This window comes from Eleutherodactylus coqui, chromosome 4 (genome assembly GCF_035609145.1).
Source record: "Eleutherodactylus coqui strain aEleCoq1 chromosome 4, aEleCoq1.hap1, whole genome shotgun sequence".
Lineage (NCBI taxonomy): Eukaryota > Metazoa > Chordata > Amphibia > Anura > Eleutherodactylidae > Eleutherodactylus > Eleutherodactylus coqui.
The window spans coordinates 256244819-256260180 of record NC_089840.1 but is presented as its reverse complement, the minus strand read 5'-3'; the positions used below and the strand labels follow the sequence as shown (position 1 = coordinate 256260180).

Here is a 15362-nt window from a genome sequence, read left to right as displayed (position 1 = left end):
AAATAGACTTCTGTGGGGGAATTCACACAAAAGTACAGTGTGCCAGGGGAGTAACTATAGAGGGTGCAGGGGACGCGGTTGCACCTGGGCCCAGGAGCCTTAGGGGGCCCATAAGGCCTCTCTTCTCCATATAGGGAACCCAGTACTATGAATAAAGCATTATAGTTGGGGGCCCTGTTTCAGGTTTTACATTGGGGCCCAGAAGCTTCAAGTTATGTCTCTGTGCAGCATAGTTTAGGTATGGGTACGGGTACAGATAGCGGGGGGTGGGGGGGCCCAGCTCACGTTTTGCATCAGGGCCCCTGAGCCTTTAGTTACGCCCCTGCAGTGTGCTATTTTTTTTTCAGACCTCCTATCACGTGTATTATCGCATGAATGAATAATTACCGCAATCGAGTCTTGAAACCATTGATCGCTGTGAAATACTCAGAGTGACTAAAAAATGCTCAAATCAGGCCGGCTGTCTTCTTTTCCCAGCATCATACGCCCGGTAACTCCCCCCCCCCCCTCCCTTTTTTCCCACTTTCATAGAAGTCTATGGGAGCTTCCTGCGTATCTCGGCAAAAGCTAGTGTAAGACGTATCGCTTAATGCTGTGTATAAGATTGGTGACCAAAAATGGCCGCTATGTGCTAGTTTTACCGGCGCAATTTTTTTACATGCCCCAACATCATTCATCTGAGCGTATATATCAGAATCCAATGCTTCAGATGGTCACGATTTCTGGGCGATTTTTTTTTTTTTTTTTTTTTACGCAGCCACATACCTGGGTAAATATGGTCATGGATGTTGTGCAAACATATGAGCGGGTCCTGCGTGTGCAAGAAAGTACAATGCAGTACGCAGACACCTCGTTCATGGCGCATATGCGTGGTGCTGAGTCACGCTAAAAAATGCATTCACCTATGTGTAGAAGTCCTTAGGCTAAGGCCACACGTATTAAGTGGACATTCTCAAAGTGTGCGTGAATGTACCCTCTTGGTAACACTGAGTTAAACAAGAATGTTTCTATCCACTGTCAGCAAGCAGTGTTCTTACAAATGGAAACACATCATATATTAGGAAGTTGCAGAAATGTCTCTCACAGTCCGTGATGTAATTGTACACTCTATGTGCTTCACTTATTACCTGGATCTTAATTATAATTTTGCCTTCTTCAAGGGTCGCCCATCAGCTTTGAAGTTCATGTTAAGATCTGAAGAGGGGGATCTGCTGCTGAAGGTGGAGAGAAATGAGTAAGTGCCGTTAATTGCTGTCATTAGTGTGTTTCCTGAATTGGTGGTGATGATGGTGGTGGTTGTTGTGTCATCCTCATGCGCTGCGGACACTCGTATCTGAGGCAAGAGCTGTAATACTGCTCATCCTGATCTTCCTGGTACACAAGCATAGTCCAGAACTAGAGTCATAAGGGCGGCTTCACACGGGCATATGCGCGAAAATGCATGTCGGCGCAATATATATTTGCACTGTGAACGCGTTTTTGCGCATTTTCCTGTACATTTTGCGCTGACGGGGCAGTTAGACTTGGACAGAGGACACACCCATGCCGTCAATTAAAAGGCTATGTAGCCTAATTGGTTCCAGATGTGTTCTTTTTCCTGTGAAATTAAAATAGAGCATACTGCATTTTTTTTTTTCACGAGCGTAAAAGCAGGAATGAGAACGCACCTATTGAAATCAATGGGTTGTGGTCTCTGCGTTTTGCACACACGAATACATCCGTGCGAAGCCCCCCTAAGACTTTCCGTACATGGCTGTCAGAGTAGGAGTCGTAGGGAGATGTAATATGGCACCTATAGTGTATTGAGCCTTACTGTATCTCTGTATACCTCTGACGTAATATGGAGGTATACTGATGGTTCTGTTGGGTGAGGCTTAATTCATAAACTGATGTGACGGCGCATCAACAGAGCCGTGACTTCCTGATTATTGGCGCCGGTCTAGGGTGACATTATAGTGTGAGCTCTGGACTATGCAATGTGTTTGGCGTAGAGGTGTCACTCTTGTCACCCAAAAATACCAGCCGGGGTAAAATAGGGCATGGTTTGGGGGTGGCTTATTACAAGGTATGTTTTTAACGCTTTTGTTCTAGTGGCCCCAACTGGCAATTGTGCCTCCCTCAGTGGCCCCAATAGTAAGTGCCTGTTAGTGGCTGAGCGGTCAAATGCACAATGGATGGCATGTGACTGCCTGTTGTCTTCTTGCCAAGTGGCAGCCACCAGGGCTCTGGTGCATATTAAGGAGCCAGACTCATTCATGTACAGTATGTGGCCACCCGCTGACTTCTTCCCAGGCGGCAGGCATCGGGCTGCAGCAAATGCTGAACCTAAGGGCTCTTTCACACCAGCGTGGTTTTCGCACAGAATAGGTTTCCTTTAAAAAATCGCTTCTAATAGAACGAAGGGTTTCCTACAGAAGCTTCAGATGAAGGAATTTCAGATGCGCAAGAAACTCGCACCTTCCAAAGATAGGACATGCGCGGCTACAATGCCTGCATCTAAGGTGTGTGCTGCGAGAAAAGATAGGACCTAACCTATATTTGGTGCATGATGTGCAGGAGTCTCCATAGACTCCTATGGGAGCAGGCGTCTATGGGAACTCCGGCGCTGGAAAAAAAGATTACGAGTAATTGGGAGGATTTCTGCTGACTGAGGGAATTCCCAAATTCAGCGGTGCCGCGATACCCAGAAGCACATTTTAAATGTTCGCAGTAAACTCCTGTTAGTCCCCATGGGGATGAGGGGAAGCCCTGAGGGTTCAGTTCATCTCCCTATGGGTTCCCTTAGTCCCCGCAGGGACTAATAGGAGTTTACAGTGGGACATTTAAAATGTGCTTCTGGGCAGCAAGTTTTAAATGTCCTACTGTAAGCAGCTGGGAAGTCCTCTAGCCTGGCTGCTGGGCAATTCCCCAGCCTCAGGGGGCGGTAGGGGACTCCCGCCAGCTCTCTCCCCAGCAGCAGGTTTTCCAAGGAATTTCCCTATAGCGGGGAGAGAGAGGGGGGTGGGGTTAGAGGGCTTCCCTGTGAGCCATGGGGGGAGAGGGGTGCACCCTCTAGCCCTGCTCAGCTCAACTTGCAATGGGGGAAATCCCAGGGAGGAGACCTCTAGCCCCGCCCTCTCACTCTAGCCCCAGGCCCCTCCCCCTCAACTGTGGGGATATCCCTCAGGGGAATCACGCATAGCCCCGCTCTCTCTCTCTCCCTGGGATTTTTAATGCAGTATAGGTGAGATTTTTTCATGCTCCTAATCTGCGCTAAAACCACGCTCATGTAAACGAGGCCTAAGAGAGATCGTCTGCTGGGCCTCCTGGACTATTCGGTCTGGGGGCTGCAAATTTCAGGCTACAATATGCAAATTAAGGACTCAGACTCATTAAGGAGCCCAACTCATTCTTGTATGGCAGGTAACTGTCCACCAGCTTCTTCCCAAGAAGTGCTTACTGGATATCACAGGTTCCCTTTAACCCCTTAGTGACAGCCCCATTGCTTTTTTATGTCCTGGCTGGCTGCGCTTTAATCTTTACGGCTGTAGAGACACGCTCGCTCTGAGGATTTAAGCCCTGCCAGCTGCGGACGTGACAGCTCCATGCGAATTGCTACTGGAGGTAGACAACAACCTGGAGCTGTCATGGGGGAACCGAGAAATCTAACTCCTGGTCACGTGATCGCCGGTATCCGGTGGATACCGGCGATCGCATTAAAGTAAACAGAAAGTATAAAAAGTTAAAGTTTCAGCTCCCCTCACGGATCGGATCCATGAGGGGAGCTGAGAGTATTCACCCCCGTCCTCCGCGATGTTCAGCGGTATTTTGGTCTTCCAGGACCTGACACCGGTGTCTGCGCATGTGCGCCTAACGTCATTTCGTCACGCGCACACGCAGAGCGCCGGGAAGCCCAGGAAATTTAAAATAACCCTGCTCCTGGCTGGTATGTGTAGCCGAGAGCAGGGGGATGTTACCGGGCATCGCTGTATGCAGTGGATAACAGCGATCATATAAAGTTAAAAAAAAGTTTAAAAATGTGTAAAAAAAAAAAAAGAAATAAAGTTGAAGTTTCATCTCTCCTCACGGGATCTTTATCCGCGGACCTTTCCCCGGCTTTGACGCATGCGCCTGTCGGCAAAATGGTGGATGCAAGCGCAGAAGCTGGAAAGGGCCAGGGAAATAAAAAATCTCCTTGCTCCTGGCTACTAACAGTAGCAGAAAGCCTGGAGCAGTGACTGAAGGCCTAAATCCCCAAGCAAAATGTCTGTTCTGAACGTCAGCGGCTGCTCCTTTCGGTTTGGGCCCTGTTGTGCATACAGACATAAGCTTAGGGCCACAATGGGTAGGTTTCTGAACACAGGACAAACAGGGGTATCCATTTTGGGGCGGAAGTCTTCATTCATATGTGTGCTGTACGAAAAAAACAGTTTTTAAAATGACATAACTACCAAAAAAATGAAAATCGTATTTTTTTTCCTTCTGCTTTGCTTAGATTCATTCAAAAACCGTGTGGTCAAAATACGCAGTACACCCCCTATATGAATTTGTTAAGGGGTCTGGTTTTCAAGATGGGGTTATTTGTGGGGTTTCTCCATTGTTTTGGCCGCTCAAGGGCTCTACAATTGGGCAATGGGGCCTAAAACACCTTCAAGCAAAATGTCTGATCTGAAAGCCATCTGCTACTCCTTTCGGTTTGTGCCCCGTTGTGCATAAAGACATAATATTAGGGCCACAATGGGTATGTTTCTGAACACCGGAAAAATAGACTTATCCATTTTGGGGTGTAAATCCTCATTTTCATGTGCAGTATAGAAAAAAAACGATGTCTTTAAAATGACATATTTGCAAAAATGTGAAATTTTACTTTTTCCCCTCTAAATTTCATTAACTCCTGAAAAAAAAAAATGTGGGGTCAAAATACTCCTGACCCCCCTCAGTGAATACATTAAGGGGTGTAGTTTTTAATATGGGGTCATTTATGGGGGTATCTATCATTCTGACACCTATGAGCCTTTGCACACTTGGCTCGGTGCAGGAAAACAAAGTGTTCCTCAAAATGTTGATAAGTAATGTTAAATTTGTACGTCTCCTAAAGGGTTAAAAAAACTAAAGTTTTTCAAATGTGTGTCCAGAATAAAGTAAACAGATGGAAATATATATCTTATCAAAAATTTGCATTTACAGTATGCTTGCACATATTTGAGATATTCCATTTGAAAGTGTGAAAAAATGACAATTTTTCAAAATGTTCCCGATTTTGGTGCTTTTTATAAATATACACAAATTCTATTCGTCTGTTTTTACCACCTAAATGAAGTACAACATGTGGCGAAAAAACAATGTCAGAATCACTTGGATATGCAAAACCTTTACGGAGTTATTCTGTGTTAAAGTGGCACATGTCAGATTTCCAAAATTTGGCTCAGTCACTAAGGCGCAAACAGTAAGGGGTTAAGAACTTGCAGTACCATGCAATGATGGAATATGGAAGCCACAAAGTAAACAATTACAATCCACTACCATAAGCCATCCATTTTAATTCAGCCCCTTTAATTATTGTTATTAAAGTGTCAAGTAATGGAAAATGTATTATGTATAATTACGAGGAGCGCGCATCTCTCCGGTCCTCCACTTCTGTACTGTACATTAACGGCAAATGCATCGATACATAAAATCTATGGCTTGTTATATTAATACAAAATGTTCTTTATTATTTGGGAAGAAACAAATGGAATGTTACGGTGTAAACGACAAGAGGCGGAATGGAATATACTGTGTGCTCTGAACTAGTTCAAAATACCAAAGAGATATTTAGTAACCCTTAACCCCTTCCAATCCACTGTCTGGCCTCTGAAGACATTATGATTTAAGGCTGTACAGCTCCGATATTGGAAGACATCCGTCGGGGTTCTCTTACTGTATATTGCCAGCCTGTCTGCTGTTGGAGCCTATCCAACGTGTCACCTCATGCAGTACTGGCTTTAGCCAGCATATAGCGCCATTGTATAACAGCAGAAAAAGAGTAAGCCCCTAGGAAAACCAGGATACAAATTGGATTGGAAAGGGTTAAATCACTAACCATTTTCTAAATTTTCATTTTCATGTTTTTCATCCCAGCTTCTCAAAAGTCAGGCTACCTACGTATGGGCGAGCGCGGTATTAGGCAATAAAAATAGGCCCAATATCGTGCTTGTGAATGCACGATTTACCAAGAGATTGGAGGCGTTCTTCAGACAAAAACTTCTCGCATCTGTGAAGTTCCAATCTTCTCATACGTGATAGAGGATCTGAAGTGTTTCCCATTGATTTCCATTAAACCTTCCATTAAATCAATGGATGATACATTTCGAGGAACACGAAAGGCGTAGACCATGCCATAGGTTAGGCCATCAGTAGTAGATCAGCAAGGGTCTACTGCATAGGACCCCCACCAGTTAGGGTTGATGTGCTTATGCACTGAGCTATTTTCTGCAGGAAGCAGACAGCTCCATTCTCACTGCAGTGGCCAGGTTTGATATTGCAGACCAAGTTCCCATTGAAGCAACTGAAACTTTGCCTGCAATACCAATGAAAATGGAGCCATCTGCTTCCTGCAGAAATCAGCTCAATGCATGGATGCATCAACTTGGCAAACAGTTCATTGTCAGGGATCCCAAGCGTTGGACCCCTGATGATCTACTATTGATGCCTTGACCTAAGGATAGACCATCAATATTTCACAACTGAAGAACCCCTTAAATCACTCATACAATATATTGCAATATCTATATTGCAGTACATTGGGAGGAATTTATCACCATAGCAATTTTTGAAGCTACTTTTCTGACACACTTTTCCCTTCTCCAGAGGAAAATACGGCAAATGTATCAAATGTCGCACAATGTTGATAAATTTGGCACATCTTTGCATATATCTAGAGGCGTGGAGTCGCTTTATACTCCACACACTGCAATACTTCTATATTGCAGTACATTAGGGGTGGGGGGATTTATCACCATGGCAATTTTTGAAGCCACGTTTCTATCACACTGTTCCCTTCTCCAGATGAGAATACGGCAAATGTATCAAATGTCGCACAATGTTGATAAATTTGGAACATCTTTGCATATATCTAGAGGCGTGGAGTCGCTTTATACTCCACACACTGCAATACTTCTATATTGCAGTACATTAGGGGGGGAATTTATCACCGTGGCCATTTTTGAAGCCACGTTTCTAGCACACTGTTCCCTTCTCCAGATGAAAATACGGCAAATTTATTAAATGCCGCACAATGTGGATAAAGTTGGCACATCTTTGCATATATCTAGAGGCGTGGAGTCGCTTTATACTCCACACACTGCAATACTTCTATATTGCAGTACATTGGGGGGGGGGGATTTATCACCATGGCAATTTTTGAAGCACGTTTCGATCACACTGTTCCCTTCTCTGGATGAAAATATGGCAAATGTATCAAATGTTGCACAATGTGGATAAATTTGGCACCTTTTTGCATATATCGAGAGGCGTTGAGTCGCTTTATACTTTACACAGCTACTGGGCTCAGATTGCAACAAAACAGAAAGCAAAACACTAGTAAAGGCCCTAATTACTCCTGAAAATACGAGTTTGCGTTGAAAAGGAAATATCAGAAGCAAATGTAAAATGTGAAGCAATTATTAAGTAACAAATAGGTTAATATTTTATTTTGATGACTGCTTGGGGGGGGAAAACTCCTTTCTGAAAGAAAACCTTTGAGCTGTTGTAAATAATACATTTACAATATGTTAATGGAGCGGCGCTTCTAAATGTTTTATCAGCTCGCTGCCGATAGATGAACAATTCTAATTAATCCATTCTACATTTGCTCAGCCCAGAATTAAGTGTCACAATTTTATGATTAGTCATTACTCTCCTGTCATCTCTAAACCATTGAAGAAATGGGAAGATAAATGGTTTTATGGGCTTTTTATAAAGTCCCTAATGAATTACAGTACAACATGCAGGCTGAGATCTCTACGTTTGCCCACCATCGAATATCATTCGTAATAATATTGTATGTTGCCCAGGGGGTTCATGAATAAAATAATTATCTGTCAATATGTCTGCCTTTAGGGCCTCTTAAATGTGCATGGACATCTCAGCGAAGCAGAAGAAGAATTAAGCACTGGGCTAGTTAATGAATATCATAATTAGTCATCCATTTGAGGTTAATTTCAAGGGGCACTTATTTAAAGGGGCTGTCAGGGTTAGAAAAACAGGGCTACATTCTTCTAAACACAGCACCACCCTTGTCTCTAGGGTAGTTGTGGTACTGCAGCTCGGCTCCATTGAAGAGAATAGGAGCTGAACTGCAATACCAGACACAACCAGTGGATAAGTGTGGCGCTGTGTTTGGAAGAAAGCAGTATTTCAGGCATTTAATATTGATGACCTACCTGAGAATTGGTCATCAATAGTTGATCGGGGAGCTGCGCCACTTGGGATCCACACCAATCAGCTGATTCTCCAGCCCACTGTTATGGCAGCCGAGCCATACAATACGCATTAGTGGTCAGGGATGGAAGTGTAACAGAAGGCATCGCTCCCATTGATTTCATTAGGAATGAATCCTTTCTATTACACTCCCGGCCCTGACAACCAATTATGATGTATGGCTCGGCTACCATAACAGTGGGCTGGAGGATTAGCTGTTGGGTGGGGATCCCGAGCAGCAGACTGATTGGCTATTGATTACCTTCAAAATATGGAAACACCATACGAAATGCATGGGATTTTAACCATTAGCACTGAGCTGTCCTTTTGACCCCTGCTTGGCTGAGGGCTTTCCTAACAAATTTGTGTTTACTTCACCTCTTGCCCTGCTCTGGGTGGTTTTGGGAGCTGGTTGGTAACAGCAGCTGAGAGGCTCAAATCCCTTATCAATGGAACCTTGTTGGCTGATGCTCACTTCTGCCCGGCAGCATCTGTGTCCACTTAAATTACGTGGGATTATAAATCATATTTCAATAAGAATAGTAGAGACCGATTTTAAGATATGCATTTCGCACAGTATTTCCATATTTTTGCCCACCCCCTGTAATTCTGAAAGTAAACTCAAAAACAGCACCTTTCTGATGGTTTCCAGGTAGAAACAGGATATCATTTTTTTCTCTACTAAAAATAGGAAATTTAGATATTTAAAAAAAAAAAATTTGATACATGTTTTAGATTTAGTCACCATAGCAACGATGTAATTCAAAGGCGGGGATCAAGCCCCCAGAAGAAGTTGCTGTTTTGCTGCAGTTCCATGTGAGGCAGATATGTAAATGATTAGAGTTGTGGTGGGATTAGATGAACGGTCTTTTCACCTGAGGCCCTAAAAGTGGTTCCTTGTGTGTAATGACCTCTTCTTCTGCTTGTTGACCACTAGACGCCTCTATGACGCAATCCAAGGGATTTTGCCCAGTTACCAAAGTTTGAGAGCGGTGGCATTATTGGAATGTGAGTTGTATCGATGAATTGCCGTTCTGACCAGACTGTTAGAGGGTGTTAGGACCAATGGATGTGTGAGGGCACACAAGTCGACCGGTCTCTGGAACCCCCGACAGACCACCAGTAGAAAGAATCATCTGATCATATGACAAGCACCAACAGCTCCAACTACTTCGTTTTCCACCATTCAGAGATAGGTGGCATCGTTACAGGTCCCTGTGTCTGTCAGAACCATTTTCAGGTTGTTGGCTGAAAGACATTTGGTCTCACGACACCCATTTACTGCTTTTCTCACCCACCCACTGTCGCCTCCGTTTATAGTTGTGTCATAAATGACAAAACTGTACTGTTATGGAGTGAAACCGGCTTGTCTTCACTGATGAATCCAGGTTTAGTTTGGGGACTGACAATGGCCATGTGTGTGTGTCTGGAGACCTAGGGGGCAGCACCTGCCTTTGCTGTGGAGTGTCCCAATCCTGCCCCCCCCCACTGCTGGTGTGATGATCTGGGGGCCATCACATACAACAGTCAGTCCCCCCTAGTAGTGGTATGAGGGACAATGACAACTCAGTGATATGTTCAGGACATCCGGCACATGTGTTCCTCTCATGTCGGCTTCCATCATGATAATGCTCGGCCGCACACACAAGGGTCACAGGAATGTCTCCACAACATTGTCACACTTCCTTAGCTGCCCAGTCACCAGGTTTATCAGCAATAGAACATGTGTGGGCCCATTTGGGACATGAACTTCAACAGCCTATGAGTTTGCACGATCCAGAGGTTCATTTACAGTAAATGTGGATCGATATGCCGCAGAATAACATACTGAACCTGTATGCCATCATGCTTGCCCATATCACATCTGGTATCCAAGCTAGAGGCAGCCCCAATAGGGTACTAGAGCCTCAATGCTCATCCGTATCACATCTTGTATCCAAGCTAGTGGCGGTACAAGAGGGTACTAGAGCCTCCATGCCTGCCCGTATCACATCTTGTATCCAAGCTAGAGGCAGTACAACAGGATACTAGAGCCTCCATGCCTGACCGTATCACATCTTGTATCCAAGCTAGAGGCGGTACAACAGGGTACTAGAGCCTCCATGCCCCCGTATCACATCTTGTATTCAAGCTAGAGGCAGTACAACAGGATACTAGAGCCTCCATGCCTGCCCATATCACATCTTGTATCCAAGCTAGAGGCGGTACAACAGGGTACTAGAGCCTCCATGCCTGCCCGTATCACATCTTGTATCCAAGCTAGAGGAGGTACAACAGGGTACTAGAGCCTCCATGCCCCCGTATCACATCTTGTATCCAAGCTAGAGGAGGTACAACAGGGTACTAGAGCCTCCATGCCCCCGTATCACATCTTGTATCCAAGCTAGAGGAGGTACAACAGGGTACTAGAGGCTCCATGCCCCCCTGTATCACATCTTGTATCCAAGCTAGAGGCAGTACAACAGGGTACTAGAGCCTCCATGCCTGTCCGTATCACATCTTGTATTCAAGCTAGAGGCAGTACAACAGGGTACTAGAGCCTCCATGCCTGCCCGTATGACATCTTGTATCCAAGCTAGAGGCAGTACAACAGGGTACTAGAGCCTCCATGCCTGTCCGTATCACATCTTGTATCCAAGCTAGAGGCGGTACAACAGGGTACTAGAGCCTCCATGCCCGCCTGTATCACATCTTGTATCCAAGCTAGAGGCGGTACAACAGGGTACTAGAGCCTCCTCTCAAAGAGTCAGTTTTCCACAAGAACTTCCCCATTTGCTCTGATAATATAACATTGCTATAAGTAAGTCATTACAATCACACAGAGAAAGTTTCATTTGATTCCGACAACTTCTAGGGGATTAATTGTTTTTTACACAGAGTGTATTTGTTTCCAGTCCTGTATGTAGTTCTACTTTTGGATGCTGTTCGCCGTTGTTGATCCACATGAAAGCCAAACGATTTACAAGGAGTTTGATCAAAAAAGAGGGATCATCCTGCGGAGAAATGACAGCTGTTAAGTATTAAACCTTACATCAGCCTCATCTGCTGGAAATAGTATTTACTCTCCATGTCGCCTTGGGCCACAGAGAATAAATGTGCTTCCAGTTAATAACCGTTCCTTAAATGCTGAGTAAACTGTTTGCTACCCCCAGTTTCAATGGAGAAAAGATCTGTGTTTTCCATCACGGTTTTGAATATGGCACCACCAAAGAATGGCACTTTGAGATGATCGGGTGGAGGAGGGCGTCCACAGACCCCTGAGATCCTCATTGATCCTTAGAATGGGGGACTGACGTTCCTTTCTCCTAGTCACTACTAACTTACTGCACCTTCGCACTGAGGAGATTAAATAGAGCGGCGGTCGTAAATGTGCGGTGCTGCTCCATTTATTCGCAATAGGACTGCCAGAGCTAGCCAAGCAGGCCCGCTGAAATGAATGGAGCAGCGCCGCATGTGACTGCTGCTCCATTCATTCTGATGTTACTGTGGGTGGGTGTAGTGAGGCTGCAGGGACAGAAGAGGTGGACACAGGACCCCTTTTTTTGAGATTGGTGGATAGGTGATAATAGGCCATCTTGATGCAACCCCTTAACATATGTGCTAATTTTCATGCTATGCAAAAAGGGATGGAATTGTCCTCAATGGCGCCACTGCTTGGAAGGTAGCTCATAGGCGGAGCTGTAGTCCATTATTTTATTACTCATTTGCATAGCTTTTTCCCAGCAGTATTGCATGCCCTATAAGACGGCCTATAAGATTACCTCCATGGTGCTCTCCACATTAACCCCCCACCCCCCACCCCCAATACAATAATAAGTGGTCTTTATAGTCTGAACTGCTATCATGCAATGCTGAAATGGTTCAAATGCAATAGGGGTAACATCCAGGGGGCATTTTTATGTTTATGTAAGAGTACTCTAGTTCCTAAAGAATTCTATAGAGCGTGAAAGGGGCAGTTTCCAGGATCAACCTCCCAGTTCCCTAATATCCTGTCCAGATATAGACGTTTTCACCTTTCCCTTAGCTCTAATTTGGGTAAGGACTGCAAAACCCTCGACAGGCTGTAATTCACACCATAACCACTGGGTGGCCACAGCAAACAGGCTAGGATAGAGAACATGTGACAGAGTATCAGTAAATCATGGTTTTTTTTTTAAAGTTGGGCATCTCACGTCGGACATTTCTGGATATTTTGAGCCAAGAGAAAAAATAAGGAGGGACTCATATGTACTTAAAGCAACAAGATATATAGATGTAGCAATCATTTACAGAACTAGCGCACCGTGAGAACTTTGATTTACAGCATTGTAGTACATTATAGTTAAGTTATCATGTGTTAGGGCTGATTCACACCGGCGCATGCAATCTTGGTCCATGAAAAACGGTATAGGGGATAAATAACTTCCTGATCGGTCCTGATCGGTGGGAATCTCACTACATAGACCCCCGTTGAACTGGAGAACCGGACTTTCGCGCCCCACTCTACTCTCATGGTCACTCTGAATGGAGCGATGGTCGAGCATTCATTCATTTTAATGGGAGTCGTCAACCAGCGCTCCATTTAGTCTCCTCCTCACTGCGAGGGGTACAGTAACCATGTAAGGAGGATGAGGGACACGGGATCCCTGTTCTTGAGATGGGCGATGGCCTCAGCAATGAGACCACCAGCAATCAGCAAGTTATCCCCCATAACTCTGGATAGGGAATAACTTCCTATGTTGTTACAACCCCTTTAAGTTTCATGTTTAGCATAAACATTTGTAGCTTTGACCTTAAACCCCACATGTAGAGCCATTCCCTATACTGTGGTGGAATTTTCTGTATGTTTTCAGTTGTTCCATGGCTTAAGCGAGATGCCGAGATTACCTGAGTTCACAGGATCACAGCATGACTTCAGTTTACTACAGCAGGAACGTTCTGTTTCCTTGTAACTCATGATTATACCTTGGAGCTACATTACATACAGATTTGTTGTCTGAGAAAAAATACGGTAAAGGCATTAATAATATATACTGTATGTATACTCTATCGGCTTTGGTTATATGCCCTTACCGGTAGCATAGATATTACAGTGGTGTCTGAAGGACTCAGGTCCATTTTTGCAGCTGTTTTGTTTTTTGTATTTAAGTATTTTTATGGCAAGAAATACAAAATAAAAAAAGATAAGATATACTCACTTACTTTTGTGACCCCCTCCGATCCAGCACAGGAGCCCCAGTTCCCATTACTCCAATCCCAATAGAAGGTGTGGCGGTCATGTTCAATCATTTTACACATAACCACTCAGACAGTCACAGGTTTTAGCTGTGATTTTGCCATGAATGACAAATGACTACTGAAGTCTGTGAGTGGCTCAGTGGGCATGTGCACAATGAATGGAACATAACCACTACATTTCGGGTTCAGAGCGATGGGGAACAGGGCTCCTGTACTAGATGAGGGGTCACACAAGGAGGCGAGTCTACTTTATTTCTTTATTTTACAACATTCCTTTCCTTAATTGTTTTGTTCAATCCTGGAAAGCCCCTCGAAAAATTTACTATCATCTTGTGTCTACAGCTTCTAAGCAAGCCTATATGTTTCCATGGTAACAGACAACAAACAAATCCTGTGTAGTCTGATTCTGCAGTCATTTCTCCTTATTCTAAAGGTGCCCATACACCTTTAATAGCTTTCAAATGAACATTCATTCCTGACTCTTCCGTACACATAAACCCTCAGTTAGGTTAAGCCTTGATGTGTTTTTTATGGGGACAGTAGAGAAAGTCGTCATCAGACAGCTCTGGTGGGAGCTTATCTCCAGAGAAGACAAAATGATAAGGCACTGAAATTCAAAGTGTTTGCCTGATCTTTCTTTCCCTTGACATGATCTTTTGGGGAAAGGCCGGCAAGCCCCAATACACATGCAAGAGTTTTCTGGTTGCACCAAAATTGGTATTTTTGCACGACCATTTTCTAATGTGTATGGGGGCCTCTACTGTGGTTATCATAATTTAGGGGAATGGTGGAAGTTAATATAATTGAAAGATTAGACAACAAAGGTGTTCTTTGTAGTTTAAGGGGGAAGTTACTTTTGCACATGGGCAGGTAACATAAAAACAACCAGCTGATAGGCGCGACTAACTGGTAACTGACACATGTACACCCTCTAGTTGATCCAGAGGAAGGCTAAAACCCCAAGAGGCAGAAGCCAATTAGCCCATTTGGGGAAAAAATTCCTTCCCGACTCCATAATGGCAATCAGACTAATCCCTGGATCAATCTTTGATAGTTCCTACCTGACTGTCAGACACGGAACTACAAACCCGCTGGTCACCTAATGTGCTGACCTCTCCTCTGTGCAGCAGAAGACAACATTTGGAAGCCATGGGTAAAGAGTGGTGATTTGAGGGATTTTGACCCCAGGCAGATTTTGTGCTTGGAGATGTGGCAGTAGTATTTCTGAAACCGTTGCACTTGTTTGCTGTTCCCAAACCACAGAGAGTACCAAGACTGGTTGAACCATGGTTAGACATCTGACAGAAGATCACACAATGTCAGGCTATGTGTGGTCGATTCTAGAGATGAGTGTTGGGTGGCACGTCTTGTATCTCAGCAACAACGTGCCGCAGTGGACGAACTCTCCAAGCAGCAGGGAAGGTGGATAAATTTACACAATGACCATGTGGTGTAATTCGTGTCGACTGGGGTTCAATAGCTTAAAATCATCAAAGCTGCCCCTGAAGACCGCACATCATCGCGAACAATGCCTTGCATGGGCCCAGGAAGGTAGTCAATGTCAATGGACTTTGGACACACAGCAAAAGGTCATCAATATTATGGAATAGTTGTCCTAATGCAGTGATCATTCAGTGTATATATAATGCCAATTGCAGATAAAATCAACTCTAAACCAGAAAAAAAGATAACGCGTTTCGACCCTG

At 44.4% G+C, this 15362-nt stretch overlaps 1 protein-coding gene across 1 annotated transcript in view; it reads left to right on the top strand.

Moving 5' to 3' along the window:
* The window catches only part of ADAM12 (ADAM metallopeptidase domain 12), a 465263-nt gene that overhangs the window by 87180 nt on the left and 362721 nt on the right, over positions 1 to 15362 (top strand). The window contains exon 3 of the mRNA XM_066601144.1: positions 1161 to 1234. Within this exon, the coding sequence (XP_066457241.1) occupies positions 1161 to 1234 (74 nt within the window). The remainder of the gene's footprint in view (positions 1 to 1160; positions 1235 to 15362) is intronic.